Here is a 24,744-nt window from a genome sequence, read left to right on the forward strand (position 1 = left end):
TTTACTCTGACTTGATAAAGGTATTACCAGATAATATAGAGCAATGTCAAGAGAAGTGGGCAAGGAAGCTAAATACAGACGGAGTGGATTTAAGTAGCTCGATTTCCTTGGCAAACAAGGTTTGGCTGACGGGCAGGATGCGTGCACAGCATTATATGGCTATTTATGACATGTACTATACCCCTGCTAAAATTTCTACATGGGGCACAGGAGCTGGATCTAAATGTAATAGGTGCGTTTTTTTGCTGCAGATGCCATGCATATGTTTTATATGTGCCCTAAATTGGATGACTTTTTGTCTATTGAACGTTTTCTTGCTTTGATAATTGGATCACCAGAGTGCATTACCGGGGAATTGGTGTTGACAGGAGTTAATTCACGCTCTGATCCACAAATAAGATCTAAAGCAACAATTTCGTTTGTGTTTATATGCATGGCGATCGTGCGCCCATGTATTACGAAGGATTGGATCTCCCCTGACCCTCCGTCATTTATTTGCTGCCGGGCAAGACTTCTAGCGATGTATATTATTGAAGTAGCTATTTATAAGACCAAGGGGAATAGGAAGAGGGAATTGGGGGCAAAGATTTGGGCACCGGTGGCTGAATGGATTTAAGACACAATGATTTAATTGTTATGGATTGTTTTCTTTGTCTTAAGATGCTCTATTTTTTTCCGTTTTCTATTTTTAATGTCTTTGGTGCCATAATTGTTATTGTATTCTTTTGATTTTTTTTTTGACCCCACTTACTCATCTATGTTTGTTTTGAAGAATCATTATTCCTTGCATAAAAGGGGAAAAAAACAATTAAAAAACAAACAGAATAGCCCCAATGAAAGGGAGCATCTGAGAAGAGATTAGGTGACACTTGGCACATTGCCAGTGAATCCCAGTGAGTACAGGAGGTCTGCCATAGTCTGGAGGTAAGAGGCGACCATCTGGGCCAAGCACACCTTCAATACCCAGTCATTGAGATAGGGGAAGAGTGGCACCCTTGATCTCCGCAGATGAGGTGCAACGACCGCCAAGGGGTGCTGACAAAGCCGAAGGGGAGCACAGTAAACTAAAAACGCAGGCTGTGGGCTTGAAGGAGGGGGGTTTGGAAGTATGAATCCTGCAAGTCCAATGCGACCATCCAGCCTTCCGGGTCCAGGGAAGACAGGACAGGAGAGAGTGTGAGCATTCAACTTTAGGACCTGTATGCAGACAGTCTCAGACTGGATGATTCAGAATTCCCTAAAGTTGAACGGCGAAAAAACGGAAATTCTGGTCTTTGGCAAGGGCCGGGATGTCTGGTCCAGTGAGTGGTGGCCTTCATCTTTGGGAACCTGTTCTTCTCCTTCCCAATCAGCCAGAAACCTCGGCGTAATATTCGACACCTCATTGTCCATGACTCTTCAGGTCAACCGAACAGTGGCCACTTGTTGGGGGGTCATTAAAATCCTTAAAAGAATCTTGCATTATCTTTCTCCCCTAGCACGTCAGCAGACAGTGGTTGCATTAGTGGGTTCCAGGTTGGACTACTGTAATGCACTCTATGCAGACTCCAACAAGGGACTCATTCAACGCCTACAGGTCGTGCAGAACGCGGCTGCTCGATTTGTTTTGGCTCTTCCTAATGCATCCTCTGCCACAATGGCCAGAAAGAGCCTGCACTGGCTCCCTATACATCTGAGGATCTCTTTTAAGATCTTGTGTTTGGCCTACAGAGCCCTTACAGACGGTCCTTTGGACCCTCTAGGTGCCCTGTTAACCCGCTATATGCCTACTAGAACCCTCAGATCATCGGAGATGAACCTGCTGGTGGTTCCCCGTGTGAAGAAGGTCCGCTGGGGCAGTAGAGCATTCGCCATCGTTGCTCCCAGGCTCTGGAACTCGCTTCCACTGGAAATCAAGCCCAACCATCTCTGTCCCTTTTTAAAAAAGCGCTCAAAGCCTGGTGCTTTATCAAGGCCTACCCACAATGAGAGCATATCTGTTGGAGTTAGATTCCTTTTTGGTTAGGCGCCTTGACGCCCATTGGGCTTAGTAGCGCTATACAAATTTGTTTTCATTTTATTTCATTTCATTTCATTCTTAATTCTTCCATTTTGAGTAAGAAATTGAGAGGGCACAGGTCTAGGATAGGACTAACACCTTCGTCGGCAACAGAAAGTAGAGGGAATAACAACCATGACCTACTTCTGATGCCGGCACCCTCTCTAATGCTCCCTTGGCCAACAGAGACATCACTTCTTGGAGGGGTAAGGAGTAGTGGTCGTCCAACAGCCAGTTGCAAGTGGGTGGCATAGGTGGAGAATTAGTCACAAAGGAGGGAGTAGCCCTTTGGACAATCTGGAGAACTCAGCGGTTGGATGTTAGCGACCTCCAGAGGTGCAGGTGATGGCACATACTACCTCCTACTGGATGCCCATGAGGGTAGGAGGGAAAACTAAAGAGGCTTTGAGGATGCACAGGGGATCAGGGAGGGGGGTGCACTAGCCTGAACTTTGGCTACCTGACCCACGAGGTCTGTTGGTACTGCATCCTTACTGCATCCTTTTGCACACCCGATGGGGACGAGGTCTAATCCACTACGAGTTGTCAACTTGGCCGCATTACGACCATATTAAATTGCCTGAGACAGTACAGGGCAAAGGACTTCAGGCAAACCAGGGAGGACTTGGGACACCAAATCACAAAGGGCGTGACTATAACTACCCAAACCAGAGGTTGTAAATGGTGGCAAGAAAAAGGGGTTTCCAAAAGTCTTCAATCGCTTTGATTCCTTATAGAGGATAGGTAGGAAAAGTGTTCTGAAAAGCAGGTGGAGACCAGCACCACAAGATTTTTCGAGGGGTGCTGGGACAAGAAACCAAGGTCACATGGAGGAGGGCGATCACGTCTGGTGATTTGTCTATTGATTGATGGGCTAGAGCAAGGTTTGGCCCAAATTCCTAAAAGGGTGTCCGTCAGAGCCTCACTGAAAGGTAGGAGGGGCATTGAAAGGCAGGACTGGAGTCCTTCATCCGACCCGGATGTAGGACCTCAGTAAGGAGATTAGTGTTCTCCTCCAGGGCGGGGACTTGAAGACAAAGGACTTGGCCGCGATACAAAAGACCAGGGCATAGGATGCAGATTCTTCTGTGGGTGGTAAAGGAGAGAAAAGCTTTCAAAGGGGAGGTGTCCAGTTCACTAGCAACACCCAGGTCCTAATCATTATAGGAGTTTATACCAAAAAGAGAATTCAGCCTGCCTTGTGGTAATCGGAGTGCAGAAATGGAGGCCTTGGTCAGGTGAAGGCAGACTGGTGTTGATTCGGCATTGGAGAGGACAATATGGACCACCTCTGTGGGCGGGAAGCTCAGCATCAGCATCAGCATGGCATGGTTTAGGACGCCAGGAGTGACGTCAAAACAGGAGACGGAGACAAGATTGTCTCAGAGAAACCAGGCGAACCTGCTGGCAGTCTTCCAGGTGGAAATCCTCTCGGCTCCTTGGGGTTCAAAGGCGTGCCAGAGGGAGCTAGTAAGTAACTAAAGAGTCCGAGCATGGCTCACCGAACTCCTCTGTCTGGTCTGGTGTGGCTGAAGGGCCCGGGAATTCGGAATGTGCCAGGATAAGCTGTGCAATCGGCACCAAAGTCTGCCGACTTCGCAAGTGTGATTGAGACGGATAGCACTGCCCATGTGATGCTCATGGGATTGAGAATGGTGCGAAGGAGTGGAACTCTGTTCCGATTTCTTGTGTTTGTGTGCTTATTCGAAGATTTGGAGCATGACCAATAAAAGCCTGTCAAGCGGTTCTGTTGACTCTGGAAACGGGAGCGAGACCAGACCTTTGACGCGGAACGGGACTTGGAGGGGCCACAGTGCAGCGTTTTCTTATGCTTCGCCATATTTTTCCAGATGGTCTTTGGGTTCATCAACGCGCAGTCACTGCAGGTCTTGAAGTCGTGGCTCGACTTAGGACACCAGAGGCACACTGGGTGGGGATTCATCACAAATTCGGATTTGTGAAAGTCTCTGCAGGGCTTAAAACCTGTAATTTTAGGGAGTGACATCCCTTGTCCACAGAGTGAAGTTGTAGAAAAAAGATCATGGTAAAGTGTCTCAGATATGAATGGAAGCTCTGTGTCTGCGTCTGATGGCACTGAAAGAAATGGAACGGACGTCAGCGTGTGGGAGGGTTGCCCTTATGGGCCCTGCACATCATTTCCATAGCAGAATGGCATCTATGCGTAACCAAACTGCGCAACCATCCAGGTCTCAGAGGTACTATGGAAAAGTTATCATAAAGGTGAGGAATCTGTGTTAGAAGTCAGAATTAAGAGTTTACATCTAGAATCTACAATAATGCTGCAGGACGAAGGAGGGTCATTTGCAGAAATCTATGCCTGCCCTAAATGGAAAACCAATTGCTTCTCTGAGACAGGATTGAGGTCTATTTGCATAATATATGAAGGTTCTAGCACTAGATTACTAGGGTCATATACAGCAAGATTCTGGAGCACTGGCAAAACTGTATGTGGGCCAGGCAACACAAATTGGAGAAATGTGGTTGGTTAGAAATCTAGTGTGCTGATAGAACTGTGTAGTCTACATGGCATCAAAATTGAAGGTAGGGTATGTCTTTTTAGGTTTCGCCCTGGCCGTAGCACTGCAAAGCAGTGCTTCGCCCAGGCGAAATCTCATGATCCTACAGTATGGGGCTTTGTCCCGCCTCTGTCTTCCATTGGCTAGCTCCATAAATGGAGGCTAGCCATTGGAAGAGATTCGCTGTCAATCAATATTTCCCCGCCAGAACGCGATTCGGGGGCGTTTCCGTGGCTTTTTTTGAGTCCCGCCCCCCACACCCTCCCTCTCGCCGTCCCGTTGTTGTCCGTGTTGTCTTATTCTGCGTAATGCGCACCGAGGTGGGGGTTATCATGTTATGGTACGCAGCTGTGAGGACAGCTTGTTCGTGTGTGTACTAGTGAACAGTCTCCTACCATAGAAGGTCCAGAGCAGCAGTGACACTGGGCTCAGAAACGTTGTTCTTCTCTGCCCCATCCTGAACTCCGCACTGGCTCGGTGGCTATCCAGAACAGGGGCGATAAGCTGTCACATGCCGACCTACTTCCATTCCTGGTTACTGTAATAGTCTACCGAGTACTTCATTGAAGAGCCTGAAACTAGTTGTCCGTTGTTACTGTTTACGGATGTCGTTTAGTCCCGTGAAGATCACTGGTTGGGAAGTCTGATGTCGCGTCATAAATTGACGCACCTCTTATCGTAGGATTGGTTGTTGGGAATATCCTCTCAGATGTTAATTGGCGGTGAGAATGCAAAAAAATACGTCCTCGCGTTGGATTGGTTGAGAGAGCTCTTGCCAGTTGATTATTGGCTGTGAGGCCCATTTAGCATACTCATTGTAATGTAGTTCAGTGCACTACATTTCCCGTCAGTGGGCGGTGTTGGGTGACATGCGTGTTTAAGATACGTTTTTACGTTTTTTTTTCTGCGTGCTGTTCTGTTTGTACTGAAAGGCAGCCTGGGCCCCACGAGCATGCCCTTCTGAGGGATTCTGCACTCAGGCCAGCAGGTACTCTGAGACTGATGGTGGTGGTAGTAAGGCTCGTCAGTAATGCCAAATCAGTATGTCTCTACTCTGATTTAGGCCCTCAGTGGCCTCTAGAGCCCTGACAGTCGTATGAGTCATCCGCTCCGTACTTCGAATGCAGTGTGTTGCGTTCAGTTGTTTTGTTCCCTTCCTCTGCCCTGTGTGATAACTTGTGACAGGAAAAAGGGGCATATCTGCAATTCTAACAGTTATGCCATGCGGATAAAAGAATGTTCATAGAATGCATGCGTTAGTACTAGCTAGGGGGCGTTTACCCGTCGGCATTCATGGTTTGTGAAAGTACATTCGTGCAGGTCATGCAGAAGTGCCGAGCGCCCCAATCCTATAATTACCATAGCGGCCAAGTTTTCAGATTGATTGTGTGTCATTTCTATCGTTTCAGATGGCGTATGAGTGACATTCTGCTTTCAAATGTGTGACTCTTGGAGTGACGCTTTTTCACTACCAAATCAAAACTACGACCTGTTTGAGTGCCCGGGCAGGCTCCGCATCATCTGCAGCTGCCCGGAATCCCTGCAGGTAGTTGTGTTTTCTAGATTTTTTTTCGCTAATCGTTGCCGGTCATCGTCTCTGCTGCCCCATCCAAGTTCTGTTCTCGTCGCTTTTGTTCGCCTTTTGTTTTTGAGACTGGGGTTTTTGTGCTGCTGGTTTTCCCACCTTCTCCTTCTTGCATGGATGAATCATGGCTACGCGTGTGTGCCGGGTCCAGTTCTTAGATGACACCGATCCTTTCAACAGCACCAACTTTCCCGAGCCCACCCGGCCACCGCTCTACACCTTCCGGGAGGACATCGCGCTCGTCAACCAGGTGGCAGGGGTGCACCGGCTGCTGAAAGCCCCGCACAAGGTAAGACCGCGGGGTGGGTGTGTGGTGCATGAGGTGCCCTCCGTGGCGGGCACTGTGCGAGAGTGGGTCGGTCCCTGCAGGAGGACAGTTGAGGGGATCTGATGATTGCAGCCTGGGGTTACGAGTGGGGGTCTTTGCAGCCAGGGGTCCACGGAGGGCCCCTTCACTTTGTATGGAGGGGGGGGGGAATAATAACACTATATTGGAAACACAAAGTGGATCTGAGACCGCCCACAGTGCGCAAACATACACTGCACCATTTTTCGAACTGTGTGATGATCACGGGCACAAGTGTGCCCACTCCCCACATCAGCCATTTACCTGTATCCCCCGTGACCACTCCTGAGCCCAGAGAACATCCTGAGCCCAGAGAACAATCTGTGACCCTTTCGGGGACGTGTCATTTTTTAGCTCCTCGATACCCCCTCTCCCGTGGTGCACCCACCCCGTGCACTGCAGTGCTGCTCCACTGCGGGAAACGAGGCTGCCTGCCAGGCTCTGCTGCTGTGTCACCAGATACCACCACTCGCTGCATCACCGTTCCGCATGTGTCACAGCTTTCTTAGACTTCCCCTCCAGTCCGGTGGCATAGATGGGGTGCCATGACCCTTTTGCATGTAATGGGAATAAGCCCCGAATTGCTTCCTTGAGAAGTCAAATTCAGCTCTAATCAGGGTTCACTGGGCCTCTCTGGCCCTGGTACCACTACACGTTCTGCACCACCATACCTACGCCCTTGATCGAGTCACCACCTCTCTCCGCTCTGCGACCTCCCGATGGGCAACCGTCACACAATTTACTTTTTACATGCAGATCTAGCATACATTCTGTTAAGACGGCAGGTCCACCGCAGACCCACTTTCTACCAGTTGCAGTGATGCCCGCGGGCTGGCCGCCTCACGCCTGGTTATCAGTGAGCCCCGCGGCGTTATCCCGCCATCTGTCAAGACGTTGGCCCCAGCCACTTTTACATCCACAGAGAAAGCAGTGGGGGGTCGGAAGGGACGCTGCGACTGGTGGGGGAGGGGTGAGAGGTTCAAAGGTGCCACAGCTGATGCTGCCTCGCCGGCATTTTGTGCCCCATGCCTGCTTTTGCTGGTAGAAACAGTTCCTCGGTGGCTATGCGTTGACAGGGTTGAAAGGCATGCGTTTTTGAGTTTGAGCATCTATCTATGTCACTGCTCGCGCCTCACAGGCGTGCGCACTCTGCACTCACAGGAGCGACAGTGCCTCACTTAGAAGAGACATGTCTCCAAGAGACAGGTCAGGACCGCTGGCGTTATGACAGGCATTTATACACACTCCCCAGAGTTAAGAGTTCGGGTATAGTTATGTGGCCTCAGACCCAGGGTTACAAGTGTGTGTAAGAGGCTGAGACTTTGTAAATAGCAATTTTATAATCTGGACGATTTTAACTGGGAAAGCTACTTGTTCATTTCTCGTAAACAGTTGCTGTGATAAACAGTGCAAGGTGTAACCGGCCAGAGGTCTTAAGTGTGTTCTTTTGGCAAAGCTTTGTGTTTTGCTAAAACCTGCAGTTTGCATTTTTCACTAGCAAAAGTGGACCTGCACTGCAGTTAAAAATCTTTTTTTTTTTTTTAAAGCTCACAATGTAAAGGCAAAGCTACAAATTCTAAAAATGTTCGGGATTGTCCTAATTCAATCCACAGACAGGAACTTGGAACTACTAGACAACCTGTTCCCCACTTTCAAAGAGAACCTCTCCAACCATCAGACTTCCACTCACATCCCCTCCAGTAACATCACCCCGGACTTCACAGCCCCCACCGACAACGCTTCTAACCTAGCTCAGCACCAGAACGACATGCACATCACCACTTCCCCCACCACACCAGTCGATCACCCACCGTCTGTAACCACCCCACACTCCGCGATCACAGACACAATTAGCTCCCCATCTTACACTAGCCGCCCCCACACCTCCGTCCCGGGGACCCCCACCCATAACACTCCCACTCCTCCTCTCCCCCCAGACCCCGCCCACAACCCCCCTAACCTAGCTCAGCGCCAGAACGACACACATAGCGACAATTCCCACACTCTGTCCCCCCCCTTCTCTCAGCCCCCACTCCCACACGCGAACTAACCATGCAGACCACATCACCTCTACCATCTTAACCCCCCTCCCCATGACAGGACCATCTACAACCCTCCTAAACTGTAGGTCGGCTTCTAGACACTCCTCCGCCATCGCTGACCTCACCTTATCATTGGACCTTGACCTAATCTTCCTGACTGAAACCTGGCTAACCGAATCTTCTACACCTATAATGGACATTCTGGTTCCCCCCAACTACCACATTATTAGGCTTGACAGGTCTGGCAAGATAGGCGGCGGAATCGCATGCATATACAGCAACAGCCTTTCTGTGCTGAAAGTCTCCGAGCCTTCCCTACCCTCTCCAACTTGCTATGAATACATTTGCCTCGATATCATCAGTGATGGCAAACCGATATGCTCTCTTCATGGCATTTACCACCCACCTAGAGACAACCTCCTCTTCGCCCAACAAATGATGGACTTGATTTCAACCAATGCCGGACGACAGCTCACCCAAATATACCTTGGTGACTTCAACCTCCATTGGAACGATCCCAATGATGCGGTGGTTAATAGTTTCAAAAGCTTCCTCAGCGCCCTCAATCTCACGCAATTATCCAACAGCCCGACCCACGAGAAAGGTTCTATCCTCGACCTTATCATCGCCAGAGAGGACGCTGCTCAACTTGAGTCTATCCAACCCTGTGACTGGTCAGACCATCATACTGTCACATTCTTCATCAATGAAAAAGTCAAACTCAACCCGGTTCAACCCTCCAGAACTAAAGTCTGGAAAAGAGACCTGAAAAAACTCAACCCAGTCTCCCTACCCCCGAACAGTCGCGACATCCTACTCCCGCCCACGGGAGCTACAGATGTACAATCCCTGACTGACCCCTATCTCAACGCCATGACCTCAATAATCAATGAGGCTGCTCCTATGCAGCTAAAAAGAGTCTCCGCTAAAATCTCCAATCCATGGTACGACGGGAGTCTCAATGAAGATAGACGAGCCATGCGAATGGCAGAGCGCACCTGGAGGGCAGCTCCCTCTGCACTGCACCTGAAAACCCTGAAGAAAAAGAGAAACGCCTACTTCAGGAAAATAAAGCGCTCAAAAGCAAACTTCTTCAGCCTCCAGCTCGACCAAGCAAAAAACCGCCCAAGAAAACTGTTTGAGTTAATCAGAACACAAACCAAGGAACAACCCCAACCTCTCAGTACATTGCACGAAGCACCCTCCTCTGAAGACTTCGCCGCTTTCTTTACCCAAAAAACTGACAACATAAAGAGTGATCTCCGCGCTGACGCAAGACTCCACACCACACTCAACTGCATAACACCCACCGGACCTAAAAACAATGCTACATGGTCAACCTTTGAAACCTACTCCGAAGAAGAAATAGGCAAACTGCTCAGCACCCTGAAACCTTCCAATCACCTCACGGATCCCCTCCCTGCTAACGCTGTCAAAGATTTCATCCCACTACTCCTTCCACTCTGGACTAAGATTATCAACAGCTCACTCCAAGAAGGAACCATCCCTGACTCCCTTAAAGTTGGACAAGTCACACCTCTGCTAAAGAAACCTACTGCCGACCCATCCGACCTAAACAACTACCGTCCCATTACCAATATTCCCACTCTCGCCAAATTATTGGAAAAATGCGCTCAACTACAACTGACTAAACACATTGATCTGTTTGATCTCCTTAACCTTCATCAATCAGGCTTCCGAGCAGGTCACAGCACCGAAACTGCTATGACTCACATAATCGACGACGCCCTTCAAATCCTAGATCAAGGGGATACCTGCCTCCTCATCCTTCTTGATCTCTCTTCAGCGTTCGACACTGTTAAACATGAGAAATTACTCGATCTGTTGAACACAAGAATGGGTCTTTCCAGGACTGTTCTCAAGTGGTTCACCTCCTTTCTACACAACAGGTCACAGAAATTCAAGAGCAACAACCTGATGTCCTCTCCAATACCTTTTTCGTTAGGTGTCCCCCAAGGATCCTCCCTTTCACCAACATTGTTCAACTTAGTTATGGAACCTCTCACCACCTTGCTTCAAGCATCCAATGTACTTTTTCACATGTACGCAGATGACACTCAACTATATCTCAAATTACAATCCCTCAATGACATCGTACTCCTGAACTCTACGATCAGAAGCACCCAATCCTGGCTTGCTGATAATCATCTCAAACTCAATGCTCTGAAAACAGAATTCCTGCTGATCTCACCTCCAGCTAAGATCTCTACCACTCAAACCTGGCTTAAACAGCTAACTGCACTCAATGTCCAACCCACCATAGTGGATTCAGCGAAATCCCTAGGCATAACTCTTGACTCCAATCTCAACATGCAGCACCATATCAGCAAGGTTACTAAGGGAGCGAACTTCCAAATCAATACCCTAAGGAAACTTAAACCCTTCCTACCAGCCAAAGACTTCCAAACTGCAGTACAAGCACTGGTCATCCCGCGAATTGAATACGGCAGCACTGCCCTCTGCGGTCTCCCGTTAACCACTACTGCACCCCTAAGAGCCTCTCTAAACGCTGCAGCGAGACTCATCACTGGATCAAAAAAGCACTCTCATATCTCCCCTGACCTGAAATCACTAGACTGGCTGCCTTTTGAAGCCAGAATACATCTGAAAATCGCCTGCATGACACACAAGGCTCTACACCTGAGCTCTCCCGGATACCTCACTCAGAAGCTGTCAATCTCTGGCAGCTCTAGAAACACCAGAGGCACAAACAATCTTCTGCTAAAACCTCGAAGATTCCGGAAGGAAAAAACTTATAAACGCTCTTTCTCAGGAATGGCACCCAGGATCTGGAACTCACTCCCTCCTGAAACTAGGCTCATCTCCTCCACTACACTTTTTAAGAAAGAAGTGAAAGCTATTTTTATGGCCAAATACACCTGACCTATGAGCATGGATCTATAAAGACTCTACACCGACCTGTATTATTATGTTCGAACTCTATGACTATGTATTTCACCTGTATTATTGACGCTACTGACCAGCTATGCACACTTTTAACTGTTATATTTTTATTATTGATTTGCTGTACTAATTTGCTCCCTCACCTACCTACCCCTCCCACTTATTATGTTTAAATTCACTCGCTTGTTGGTATTCCCGGCTTTGTAAAGCGCTCTGACATCTGCAAAGATCTTGTTCGTGCTATATAAAACTTTCAAAATAAATAAATAAATAAAATAAAAAGCACCTGTTTGAGGTGTAACACATAACATAATGACGCATCGGTGTATATTACTCTGGGCAGTGTTTAATTTCTTTAAAGCGCAGCTCAGAAGCCACAGCGGCGATATTAAATACCTGTGCGCCGAATACCAAGGCTAGTACCTCTTTCATACAATGCCAGACACTCCATGGCCCCTTATCTTACTCTTGCAGGTCCCTACTTTTTTTCCTTGGTGACTTTTTTCTGTCTTTTTCTTCCTCCGTTTTTCCCGTTCGTGTGCCGCTCCCCTAAAATGAACGTCGGTAGGCGCACCTGCTACCACTTACTCAAATTAAGCAAGTACAGCAGTGGGAGAGTTGTCAGCAGTAAATGTTTCTCCCAGTCGTCCTCTGACCAGTAATAGATAGTGGCTGTTTAGGTAAGGCTGCAAGTGCTTATGAGACAGCATTTGTTGTTTTGGATTATTAAGTATAGATTCCGATCGGACTAGCCAGTCAGCTCACAAAAGAGGCTCGCGCAAGTTCTGCTTCCCGCCTGTGCAAGACTACCTGCCATTCTCTGGTTCGGTGCCTCCATTTATCCTGGGTGCAGAGTGTATGGCGGCGCTACTGCTTCCTTAAAGTGACATTCATTGTGTAAAAGCAAACGATGAAGGATACAGATTCTGTCTTGCCCCACCAATCAGTGTAGATATTGTGGGCATAGAACTCGGTGAGAGATCACCATTGAAGTTATTTATGTCCTGATACGCATTTATTTATGTAGTGCATCATACATGCAATTAACCTAATTCTAAGCACTTTTGGTTTTGGGCTGAAGCAAAGAGAGATGAGTTAATTCACCTACATCACCTAGCAACAAGGTTTTGGTCAAGTGCCATTATTTGCCCCTATTTCGCCTGGGTCGAAAGTTGACAGGTAAGCCACAACACCACATTCAACATTGAGTTACTGTGTGTACATGTGTGGGTGTATAGAATGGAAATAGGTGAATAACTGGAGACAGGTGTGGTTGTGCATGTTGAAAATTATGTTGTGGGCCATTTACAAACCAATAAAGTTTGAAGTGCAAGTAGTAGTCTATGTGTAACAAGATACAGTCTTGAACCCACCCGATGTGGGTTATAAAGGCATGTTACATAGTACGTTGTGGGTTAAAGCCAATGTGTGTCGTGAAAAAACTGTGAGAAACGACAAAGCTTCTATTTACAATATATTATCCACCAGTTGGTGTCTGGGCACATAAAATGTCTGTCTGTGTGTGTTGCTCTGTCTGTGTGTGTGGCTCTGTCTGTGTGTGTGGCTCTGTCTGTGTGTGTGGCTCTGTCTGTGTGTGTGGCTCTGTCTGTGTGTGGCTCTGTGTGTGTGTTTGTGCTATGTGTGTGTGTGCAAATGCAATAGGTCTCGCATTTGTGAGAGATTAAGCTATTGGCATTGTAAATGACAATGCCATTTATTTATCTGCTTTCAAAACCAACACAAATTCAAAATTTGTCATTTACAATGCCAATAGGTCAAACTTTTACAAAGGCGAAACCGTTGCATTGTAAATGCTTGTTTGTCACTGATATTAGTTAAACTGCTAGCAATGCTGGAAACCCCCTAGGTCTTGGGTGATTCTTCTCAATCATACTCTTTTCAAGTCCCACTCCAGCTCTGCGCGACAAAAATAGGAGGCAAGTTGTGGGTCATAGTGGGCCACTAGTAAACGTGAAATGAGTCATAATAGAGGCACTTTCATGTTAGACAAACACAATATCACTTTTTTCTTTAAAAAACAACACAAAATTCCAGATCCAATGAATATGGATCTGGATTATTCACACAATGTGGATCTAGAATAGATTCAAAGAGCTGGAGATTAGGTAAGGGTAAGATTTTGTAGGCACTGGTAGACCTAGACATGGGTATCAGCGAAGGAGTGGCCAAGTGCGGTGCAGGGATTTACAAGATGCCCAGCAGTCATGTGCATTTTCACATGTACTGGAAAAGCATTACTCTAGGGCATGGTCAATAACATCTGAGCTCATTAAAGAAAACCTCTTCCATTTTTATGCGGCTAATTGCTGTGTCTACCCCATACCTAACCCAAATACTCTCTCATTCAAAGGCAGATACGTGTTGTTGCTGTGGTGGAGACAGCTAGTTCTTACATCGGAGTCCATGTCGGAGTATTTTCTTCCTTTGCTTTTCCCCAAGCACTTGGTTTTCCCTCCATCCAGCAGCAGGCACCAAAATCCTTTCTTTTGATCAAACCTAAGAAGAAATGAAACAATATTAATCAGAATCATTTCTGCACTTTTATGAGTCTGCAGTTTTTGCTAGTCGTTTGCAACATATCAAATTGTGTAGTGTAGTGGAGGTTTTGCTACCACTTGAGTTTCTCCCCGAAAAGCAGTCACTCATTAAACAACCCATTACATACGGGTTCTCATGTCAGCAGTCTCAGCAAAACCACCACAATTATCACAGAGGTGGGTCCGTTCAGGTAAGGGGAGGTGCACTTAAGATGGAACACAGGGAAACCAGAATTGCTGCTGCTTGTACAGTACACAGTATTTCTGTCAGGAAAGGGAGGGGTTCCTCATGTAAGGGAAGCAAGCCAAACACCTACCCAGGTTTAGACCGCTCATTGCACAAGTTGAAATTGCAGCAACACCGGTGTGTGTGTTCACAAGTTGAAATTGCAGCAACACCGGTCTAGGTGTTCACTGCTTGCTGCCTGTGCATTACCTTCTCTATGCCGAAGGTATACCTCCACTCCTGCTGTCTATGCAGAACAGTGAGTGTGTGTTTCTTGCACTGTGGGTGCCACCGCAGTGCAACAAAAGCTTGAACTGCTGTTGCCTTTTTTGCTTGGTATCTTTTAGCATTGGACTAGAAGTCTAGAAGTATGGTTAATTGAGAATCAGCCGAAGGCTACTTTTCTATACTGCAAACATTCCATTGCTTCTGTAGTTCTTGAATATACTAAGTGGGTAACATGCCTTTAGCTCTTAAATTCCCATACGAAACCTTGCATACTTCATTGTGAGATAAAGACACCAATCGCAGAGCCTGGTCGTTTTTAATACCTTTCTAGAGTTCCTAATAAAGATTACATGACAGGGTACCTGCTTTCCTAGGCCAGTGCACTTACACCAATGTTTTGTGATAGTCTATGATGTTGGTCACTCCAAGAAATTTCTGAACACTCTCCATTACGTTGGCTGGCTCAGTGCGGAGCAGCTTGCCGTCCAAAACCAGTATCTGGAAAAAGAAGAAGGCAGATACATTGATTTATTTTATTGTTCTGATAATCTACTGCTCTTATAAACACCAGTCATCCTAAACTAGTAGTCTCACTCCCAAATCAATGCAGGCATTATACAACCCATGAATACAGCGGATTACAAAACAGTGAAAATAAAATATTACTTACTTGTAACAATAGTATTGAAGCTTGAGCCTATTCTAGATTCACATGCTGTATATTATTCTGGCACCTAGTGGTGGGGTCCTGAAATGTTCATTGAAAATACAAAGACGAAGTCCATATAATTGACGACGACGACACAGAATACAATCTCACAATGCCCCATTACATGATTATCACCTTTAGCTTCTTTTTCTTCCCAGTCTTCTGCTGTGATTGGCGCATGTACTTGTATCTAGGTTATTGTACTTAAAACCCTCCTTTTGTAAGCCCCACGGCACGCCCACTTTGCGAGAGAGGTCAGAGGACTGCACATTAATCTAGAATAGACTCAAACTGCTGAACTATTCTTGCAGGCGAGTAATTTCCTTTGTAGACTGAAGCTATTCTAGACGTGCATTCATTACAAAGCAATACTCCACAAGAACATCTAGTAAACACATATTTTAACAGTCTGTACCACCTCTGCTTTTTTCCAGTGACTAAATAGCTGCAGGCACGTTTTTGAATGTATAACCTAATCACAGAATTGCTGATCCAGCCGGACAAAAGAAGGTCTGAGAACAGCAACAGCTAACAGCGTGGGCAGTGCAGAGGAATCCCCAAGACAGCAGTGGGGAAAGGGCTGGTGTGGAAAATAAAGGAGGGTTTTGCATTCCAGCTCCAGGCATAAGTGTGACCGGGAATGCACGCCCAATTTCTAGGACTCCACGCCCCCCTGTGGGTCGCGCCCCGCACACTGAAGACCCCTGCTCTAGAAGGTGTTTTACCAGCTGCCCCATCTCCTCCCAGTGATACCTGTCGTATCCAGACAGTAGACAAGTTATCTGCCCAAAAAAAAACACTTATTTTCAGTGATAATGCGCAAGCCCAACCACTAGCTGTCAAAATAATGCCTAGCATTTGAATGTAGAATAGGTTCATGCTATAAAAATAGTATTGCAAAAGCATGTAATGCTCTTGGCTTTTTAGATCTTCATTGGTGACAGACCGCTTAACAATATAGTAGAGCTGGGCATATTCACTCATAACCAGAACAGGTTGGAGCCACCGAGGCAGGGAAGCAAGGCTACGTTGGACCAGGGAAGCACGGTCACATTGGACCACGAATCCTCTTACTTGGAATAACATCCTCTAGAGTGCCAACTGTACTGTGCAATGACATCTGGATGACGTACACTGAGCAAATACAAAGTAATAGTTCCTCTTACAAACAATAAAGGAAGTGAAAGGCTAAGGGCCCGATTCCAGCCACCATCTTTGAAGTCATCCTCCTTGCCAATCCCCACCCAAAAAAAAGCCTTATTCAGCTATCCTAGCCACTAGTGAACTATGATACACCAATACATTGCTTAAGTAAGTTCCCCATTGTCAACTGAAACATCACATGTTATTTTGTGACGCGAGTGAGGAATTGAATCTTCAAGTCATCAACTTGAATCTTAGCAAGGCTGACTTAGCCTTGCAATCATAATAAGGTATGTAAATTAAGTGCCATAAATGGAGAATAGTAACTAATTTTTAATACTCACAAATGATATAAGGGCAGCAAAAAGAACTATAAAAACTGAATTCTCTCTGGTTTTATTATGATGTACTATGTTCCATGTCAAGGTCAGAGATGGTGTTTACACCTGTGTTGTCCAGGTTGAACTATGGCTTCTTCTGGATTGCTAACAACTTACTAGTGATAAAGAAAAAAAAAAACACACCGGATGCTGCCATGTAATGGAGGACTGCCCAAGGACTAAAAGGAAAATTTCTTTGAAAACCAGTTGAAGAAAATGGTCATGAGTCCTTTTGCTTATGACAGAGGTAGGTCATATTATCTGACTACTTTAAGAATGTTAAAATATGTCTTAGTCCGTTTCACTTTGCCAGTTAGGAGCGTTATAGTTATTAATCAGGACAAGTACTGATGAATGTAGCAGACCGCACTGATTCCGTGATATTACAAGAATATTGGAGATGTGCATACTCCTCTGGGTGACTATTTTGGCTACTAACCAAGTGGGATACTACTGTGAAAACACTGCTCGCCCTGCAAGTATCTATTGTACATCCTCTGGTAGAACATGCGCAGAGATTAATTTATACATAAACTGATTAAAAACGAAATTGTATGGTCCTGGTTAGGCAAAGAGATGAGATATTCAGGAAAGTGAATACCCTACAGACTCTGAAGAAAACTTTACGTTGTCTGAAAAACAGTACCTAAGAAGCATTTAACATAGTTTAAAGTGCTGCTCCCCATACCTGGTTAGCATGGAAGTGGCTGAGCCATCGTTCTATGTGTGTGGCATACCAGCCAGGTACCAGACACCGGTTCTGCAAAGTCCGCAGTTTCTGAGAACTATCAGCACCTGCCGTGATTACCTCATGGAAGGTGTACTTCAGGGCCACCAGGTCATCATGAGCTCGCTGGTGCTTCAAGATATAAAGAAACAGTAGTTTAATAATGTACCTTTTCCTAAGATACTGAGGTTACCACTAGCTGAATACCCATGTAATCTACTGTGCCCTCCAGAAATAGCTCACTCATTAAGACATGTATTCTAGTAAGACACCTAGCACATTAACCATGCACATAAGCACCATGGTTCTAGTCAGTAAACCATCCAAGACCATCAAACAAGCACCAGCGCTTGATCCAACACCAGCACCTACTGACTCAAGAAACACAACAAAGCACTCATTCATATACAGTTGCATCATACATGCATTTCAGCACATAAAAACCAAATAGCAACCATCACATCTCATGACCATGCACTGCTGCACAAACTGACAAAATCCAACATGCCCACTTAAACAAACCTCCCCCACACATTATTCTTAATAATCCTATCATTTATTCAGAGAATATATCACTCCCATAAATCAGCTTCTTTCCACCAAGGCTCACCCACCAGGTCATCTGCTGCTCAGGTCATCCATACAACCACCAGCATCCTGACACACCATCATCCAGCAGCTGAACGGTCACATGGAAACCTAGAGCAAAAACATGTCCATTGTGCCTCTGCTGGCAGCAGCTCACCTGGTACCAGGAGTAGGCACGGTCTGCAGGGTTAATGAGAATTGCAAGGATCTTTGCCTTCGGTAGCAGCGCAGCAGCCCTTCTTGGTGCCATGTCAGAGTCAAAGTAATTGGCGCTTTTCTCAAAGTAAAAGTCCGAGGTGGTATTGGAAGGGATGGGGAAATATTCCATGTACCTGTCAGAGAAGAGTACACTTTAGTAGGAGAATAGAGCTAGAAGACTAGGTCTTCAATGATCGGATAATTTGGCTACTGACCAAATATTGCTAAGGGCGTTTTACAATGGTTCTAGGCAAAACGTCTTCATTGAGCACTTCCAAATGATAGGACTGGAGCTGGAAAAGAAATATAATACACTCCTGCAATACATGGGAAGTGTGTTTTGCTGAACTTGGGAATTAACTAACATCTTTAAAGTAGGTATATTGAACTGTCTGCTGTGAACCTTTATAAGCGGCAGGTACGGCAGGCAGAAAATAAGTAAACAGAAAACTGAGTACAATTAAAGGAAAATGTTACTTACACTGTAAGCATCTGTTTGTAGTGGTTAGACCTGTAGATTCACATGCTCTCCGTACTCCTGAAATCTAGTCTTGTCCTCAGGTGTTTGCAAGTTGATTTTCTTTGAAGAAGGCTATCAAATCATGAGATATAGGGCGATTCCTTTAGTTGGCAATGTGCATGGGCAAAGATTCCATGTTAGATTGCTTAGGGCTTTTAGGGTGAGAGTAGTATGTAGCGGTGAGTAGTATGAAGCGGTGAGTGAACACAGTATGCTTCTCATTTGTGTACACGTGTATTGCAAAGGACCCGGATTATGAAAAAGAACAGATCTGAGATCACTCACAAGCATCTGGGGAGGATGGAGGGTACATGTGAATTTACAGCACTAAACTGTACGAACAAATATTTACAGGCTAAATAAAGTGTTCCATTCACAGCATGTGTTGCTGTAGATACACATGCTCTGTATCGACTGTACAGTAGTACCACTCTATGGGCCAGATGTACTAAGGTTCCTTTTGCATTTCCTAAATAGCGATTCGCAAGAAATCGCTAATTAGGAAATGCAAACCAGTATGTACATACCCAGCGATTCCCTAATAGTGATTAGGGTATCGCCATTAGGAAATCCTAAATCATTTGTTCTTATGGCCTGAAGGACGATAGGTACAAATGGTTTTACATCTCCTAAATTGCGATTTCCCAATAGGAAATCGCAATTTAGTTAATCCATACCCAAGGGTGCCTCTAGCCTTAAGGCCCCCCTGGAGGCACCCCGAAATTAGGAGTGCACATGTAAGTGCATATATGCCCTTGGCAAATGTGCGCTTCATGTCACATTAAAAAATGCATTTTTAAATGCACGTTAAGATTTTGTACATGGTAACCATTGACTGAGTTGATGGTAATAACATTTCCTAAATGGCCAACTCATATCAAGTAAATGCTTTGTACATGGGCCTTAGGAATTGTACATAGGTAATCCCTATTTGAGATTCCTAAATCACTGTCGCAACAGATTTTCGGCCTTTGGAAATATGAAAAGGCCATTTAGCATTTCTTAGCTGGCCGAAATTGAGATTCGGCTCTTTACGAAATGTTAAACGGCTTCGTACAACTGGCCCTAAGAGCGGTGACAGGCTTGTGGATGTTGCAGACCATTTGACCAACCGTAGCCGGATGTCTGGTTAGGATATCCAAACAACTGTGTTTAGAATGTGCGTGCGGCAGACCACATAGATGCTTTACATGTCAGCTATGGGAATATTTCGCAGGAAATCCAAAGTTCCAGCCTTTTTCCATGTAGTGTATGCCCGGGCTGTGACTGGGAGGATTCTTTTAGCTTTGAAACAAAGTTTAAATACACTTGGCAGTCCATCTTACAATGAATGCTCTAGGTGCAAAGTGAGGTTTTGCAAAGGCTGCGAATAATTGGTCAGCTTTCTGGAAAGGCTTGGTTCTGTCCATTTAATACATGAAAGGGCATTTAACAGTCAAGGGGTGTAAAGCTTTCTCTGCTACGAGTTGGCGGAGGAAAAAACACTGGGAGGTCTATTGCGTGGTAAATGTGAAAAATGGAAACCACCTTAGGGAGGACCTTGGTGTTAGTTCTGAGTACTACCCCATCCTTTCGAACCTGAATGAAGGGTTCCTGTGATGTGAGAGCTCGTAACCCACCAACCAATCTAAGAGAAGTCATTGAGACGAGGAAGGTAATTTTAGAGGAGAAGTACTGGAGAGGGCAAGAGTTTAAGGGAACAACAGAAGGACCCATACGTCTGGTGAGGACAATGTTAAGGTTCCACAAGGGGGCAAGGGGAGCCTGGGAGGAACGACCCATTCTTTAACTACGGGTATGCAGAAGAGGGAGAATATTCTAGATTTCACATGTAGACTGCAAGGTGGAGCCGTATTGAGGTGTAGGCTAGGCCAAGTTTGGAGCTGGAGCAAATAGCAGATATCCTGGACTGCAGGTCACCTTATGGAATGTATGTATCGGATGAAAGCCAGAGGTCCTGATGTGCCTGAGGGAGCTATCCTCCTTGGCAATGACGAAGTTGAGAGAACACTCCCTGCTCCACTGGTGGGACAGAGGCAGCACACTTGTACTAAGGTCCCCGCTGAGAATGTGTCTGTGTGGTGGAATGTAAAAGGAAGTGGGGGGGGGGGGTGCAAGATTAAAGCAGTAGACATGGAGGACCACACAGCTTAGACATACTAGTATTATATAATTTCCAAACAGCGAGCGAGGAATTATTTTCTTGCAGCATGCCCTCAACAAGTGTTATGTGATCAGGGGGTTGGGCACCAGGGGAGGCACTGTTTGTAGGTGGTGGAGGTCGCTTTACTGGAACTTCGGTTTCCACGGGCCCTGTTGTTGCTGCCTCTGTAGGCACCCCTGGTGTACCCACGTTGTGACTGCAGTTGGTAGGTCTGCTGCTGCCTCTGGCAGGAGGGAATGGAGTCTGTAAGGAGCCCTTAGAGGTTGTGGTCTGAAGGACACCAATGGCTTTGGGGACATCCGTGTCCTCCTTTATCTTATCCAGCATCTGGTCAACCTGCAGGCCGAAGAGGTGTTCGACATCGAAGATCAGGTTGGAAAGATGCTGTTGGTCCTCAGGTCTAAAATCCAGGATACGGCGCCATTCTTGGTGTTTAATTAGAACAATAGTATTAACCCCTCGTGACACAGTGCCAGGCACGTCTAAGGCGCAGCAGATGGGGGAGCTGGGGATAAGTTTCCTTCTGCCAGCAACCCCCCCCCCCCCTTTTTTTTATACTCATCTGGAAGGTGCTTGGGCTCATGCATTAAGTACCAATGTGCTCTATCACATTGGGATAGTAAGCCAATGTAGTTGGCAATCCTTCATTGGGTGGGATCCCCTACCACTACCCATTTCCCAGAGGTGGCTAGCTTTTTGCTCTCCCTGTGGAGCAGAGAAGCATCACCCGTGGCCTGAGCATTGGTGTGCTTGTGCAGGGTATGGACCACAAGAGTCAGGAGGGACTTCATGTAAAGAAGGTCAATGGGGAGGGTTTATATTTTTTCTTCATCTGGGGATTTACCACCATCACCTTAACAGGTTCTTTGAAGGGGTCTGTGGTGGATTTCAATATACCCTTCAACATGGGGAGGAACTGAACTGTTCATAGGGATTTGGATAGTGTTTCCACCAAAAATCCTCATCCTCGTAGAGGGCATGCATGTCCAACTTGTGGAAATGCAGCCACACTCTACATCATATCATAACAGCATGGCATTGTCGAGAGGTTTTGCCTAACTGGGTAGTGATCCAGGCCAGTACCTCCTGGGGATTAACATCATAGTAGTCCCATGGGTCATCAGTCTGCACCAGATCGAATGGTGCATCATATGGGCGGTAGGTTGTTAAGGTCTCCCTTCCCGGTCAGAGGACTGAGGGGAACACTGGTGTGTAAAGAGGTGGTGATGTACAGAGCAGTCATAGAGGCGGTGGCCAAAGGAGGTGCAAATGGGAGGGCTCTTGTGTTTAAGACTTGAGTGGGGGAGAGGGAGGTAGGTCCAAAACCAGCTCTCCCTCAAAAGTCAATTAACTCCTCCAGGGCAAAGTCTCTGTAGGCCTGGGTGGCAGGTTTGTGGAGATCTTCCCATTCTGAGGATAAAGAGACGCCTCTGTCTTGCATCCAGCTTCTCCTGGTGAGGTTGGAAGATTGGTTGTTTACATTTCTCAGAGCCTGCCATGCAAGGAGTCTTTGGCACAGAGAGTGTTTGAGGTTGATGGTGTCTTTGGCGCGGGTGGCCGATTGAAAGCCGGCATTGAAGGAGTCCTCGGCTTCAAGGGGGATATAGGATAGTATTTTCATTCAAGACAGCCAATAGAGGTCGGCACCCGTGAGTAGGACAGTGGTCAGCTCCAAAGCCCTAGGTCAGTACCGACCAGAGTCCAAAGTCAGTGGAGGCCCAGAAGACTGAGTCTTTGTAGAAGGGCAGGACACCTAACCTTCTTGAGGCAGTGCTTTGCCTCGACACACAGTTGTTTGGGAGGTTTGGTGAGAGGTTTGGTACCAACCATACGAACAGTTCTGGTCAAGTTCTAGGGGCCTGAAGGCGTATCCCGTTGTCGGGATTCGTAGGCCTCCTTCGCTCATGGCTGACCATCAGTCGATGTTTTCTTCGACACCGAGGTCGCCCTGTGTGATTTTTTGTCAGAGGGTTTAGGCTCTGGGCCCATCGGTGATCTCATGAAATTTTGTGACTTCGGCATATCTTCGTGTTCACCCCCATCACCCACAAAAGGATAATGTAATTTACCCAGTAAGCATCTGTTCTTGGCATGTAGAGCTGTACAGCCAAATGCTGTGCATAGCTCGCCATCTAGTGTTGCATCCAGATGTTTGCACTTGTTTTTCTTCGAAGGAGTCTTTCCAGTCACAAGGTAGGTGACTCTTCCTTTCGATGATGGTACGCAGGGGCATTGACTCCATTGTTAGATGATTGTTTGCAGCAGAGGGTGAGAATGGAGTAGTAGTAAAGAATAGAGATGTCCATGCGTATGTAAATTAAATAGAGAGCTGCAGCAGCAACAGGTATTCGGGGAGGCGGGTGGGCGCATGTGGCTCTACAGCTCTACATGCCAAGAACAGATGCTTACTGGGTAAGATATTATCCGTTCGAGGCATGTGAGCTGTAGATCACATGCTGTGCATAGATTACATAGCAGTATCCTCCCACAGAGGTGGCTAACCTGTAGCTGTTGGAGCTGTCTGAAATAGTGTTAAGTTCTGCTTGACCCACATTGGCTTGTTGTCTCGCTGACACATCTACACAATAATGTTTAGTGAATGTGTGCGGTGTAGACCATGTTGCAGCTATGCAAATAAACAATAGGAATGTTTCCTAGAAAAGCCATAGTGGCCCCTAGCTTACGAGTGGAATGTGCCCTAGGGGGTACAGTTAGAGCTATTTTTGCTTTCGCATAGCAGGTTTGGATGCATTTAACAATCCACCTTGCAATACCTGATTTTGAGATAGGATTGTCTTTGTGTGGTGGCTCAAAAGCAATAAAAGGTTGTTTTGTTTAAAGAAAAGATTTTGTCCTTTCAGTGTAGTACAAGAGTGCTCTTCTAACATCTACGGTGTGTAGAGCTCTTTCTGAAACTGAATCAGGTTGAGAAAAGAATACGTGTAATTCTACCGACTGATTTATGTGAAATGCAGATACGACCTTAGATAAAATTTAGGACTAGTACGAAGAACCACTTTGTCTTTGTGTAGTTGTAAAACTGGTTCTTGTATGGTTAATGCTTGTAATTCACTCACTCTCCTTAATGTGATTGAAATGAGGAAAGCTGTTTTCCAAGAAAGGAACTGTAGTTCACATTTGTGCATGGGCTCAAAAGGTGGGCCCATTAACCTTGTAAGGACTATATTAAGATTCTACAGTGGAGCTGGGGGAAGTTTTGGTGTATGACTCCTTTTAGTCCTTCCATGAAAGCTTTAATCACAGGTACTCTAAACAACGACAAATGCTGTCTATTTTGGAGCTAAGCAGCGGTTGCTGCTAGATTTAGTCTAATAGAGGTATACGCCAACGCTGATTGTTGCAAGTGTAACAAATAGCATATGATGTTATGTATGGAAGCATCAAGAGGGTTGGTATGATTGTGACCACAGTAGATAAGAAATCTTTCTCACTTAGCTGCATAGAAGGCCCTTGTAGTAGGTCTTCTAGCTTCCTTAATGATATTCATACTTTCAGGTGGAAGGTTTAAGTAACCAAACTCTAAGATTTCAGGAACCAGATCACCAGGTTCAGCTCTTTGGGATCTGGGTGTCTGATTTATCCATGGCTGTGTGAGGAGACTGGAGGTTAAATGCAGCTTTTGATGCGGAACCAGAGATAGCTCCAACAGGGTTATGAACCAGGTTGACGTGCCCATTTGGGAGCTACTAGGATTAGTGTGAGAGACATTTGCCCAAGCTTGTGAACTACTCATGGAATGAGTGGGAGAGGCGGAAAAGCATAGGCAAATATCCCTGACCAGTTCATCCATAGTGCATTGCCCTTGGATT

At 46.1% G+C, this 24,744-nt stretch overlaps 1 protein-coding gene across 1 annotated transcript in view; it reads right to left on the bottom strand.

Annotated features, from left to right (window-relative positions):
• Positions 1-24,744, bottom strand: part of NDST1 (N-deacetylase and N-sulfotransferase 1) — a 379,742-nt gene that overhangs the window by 23,075 nt on the left and 331,923 nt on the right. Inside the window, exons 11-14 of the mRNA XM_078653600.1 lie at positions 18,190-18,364; positions 17,406-17,576; positions 14,874-14,983; positions 13,888-13,990 (exon numbers count right to left, since the gene is read on the bottom strand). Of these exons, the coding sequence (XP_078509726.1) occupies positions 13,888-13,990; positions 14,874-14,983; positions 17,406-17,576; positions 18,190-18,364 (559 nt within the window). The remainder of the gene's footprint in view (positions 1-13,887; positions 13,991-14,873; positions 14,984-17,405; positions 17,577-18,189; positions 18,365-24,744) is intronic.

This window comes from Lissotriton helveticus, chromosome 7, assembly GCF_964261635.1.
Source record: "Lissotriton helveticus chromosome 7, aLisHel1.1, whole genome shotgun sequence".
Taxonomy (NCBI): domain Eukaryota; kingdom Metazoa; phylum Chordata; class Amphibia; order Caudata; family Salamandridae; genus Lissotriton; species Lissotriton helveticus.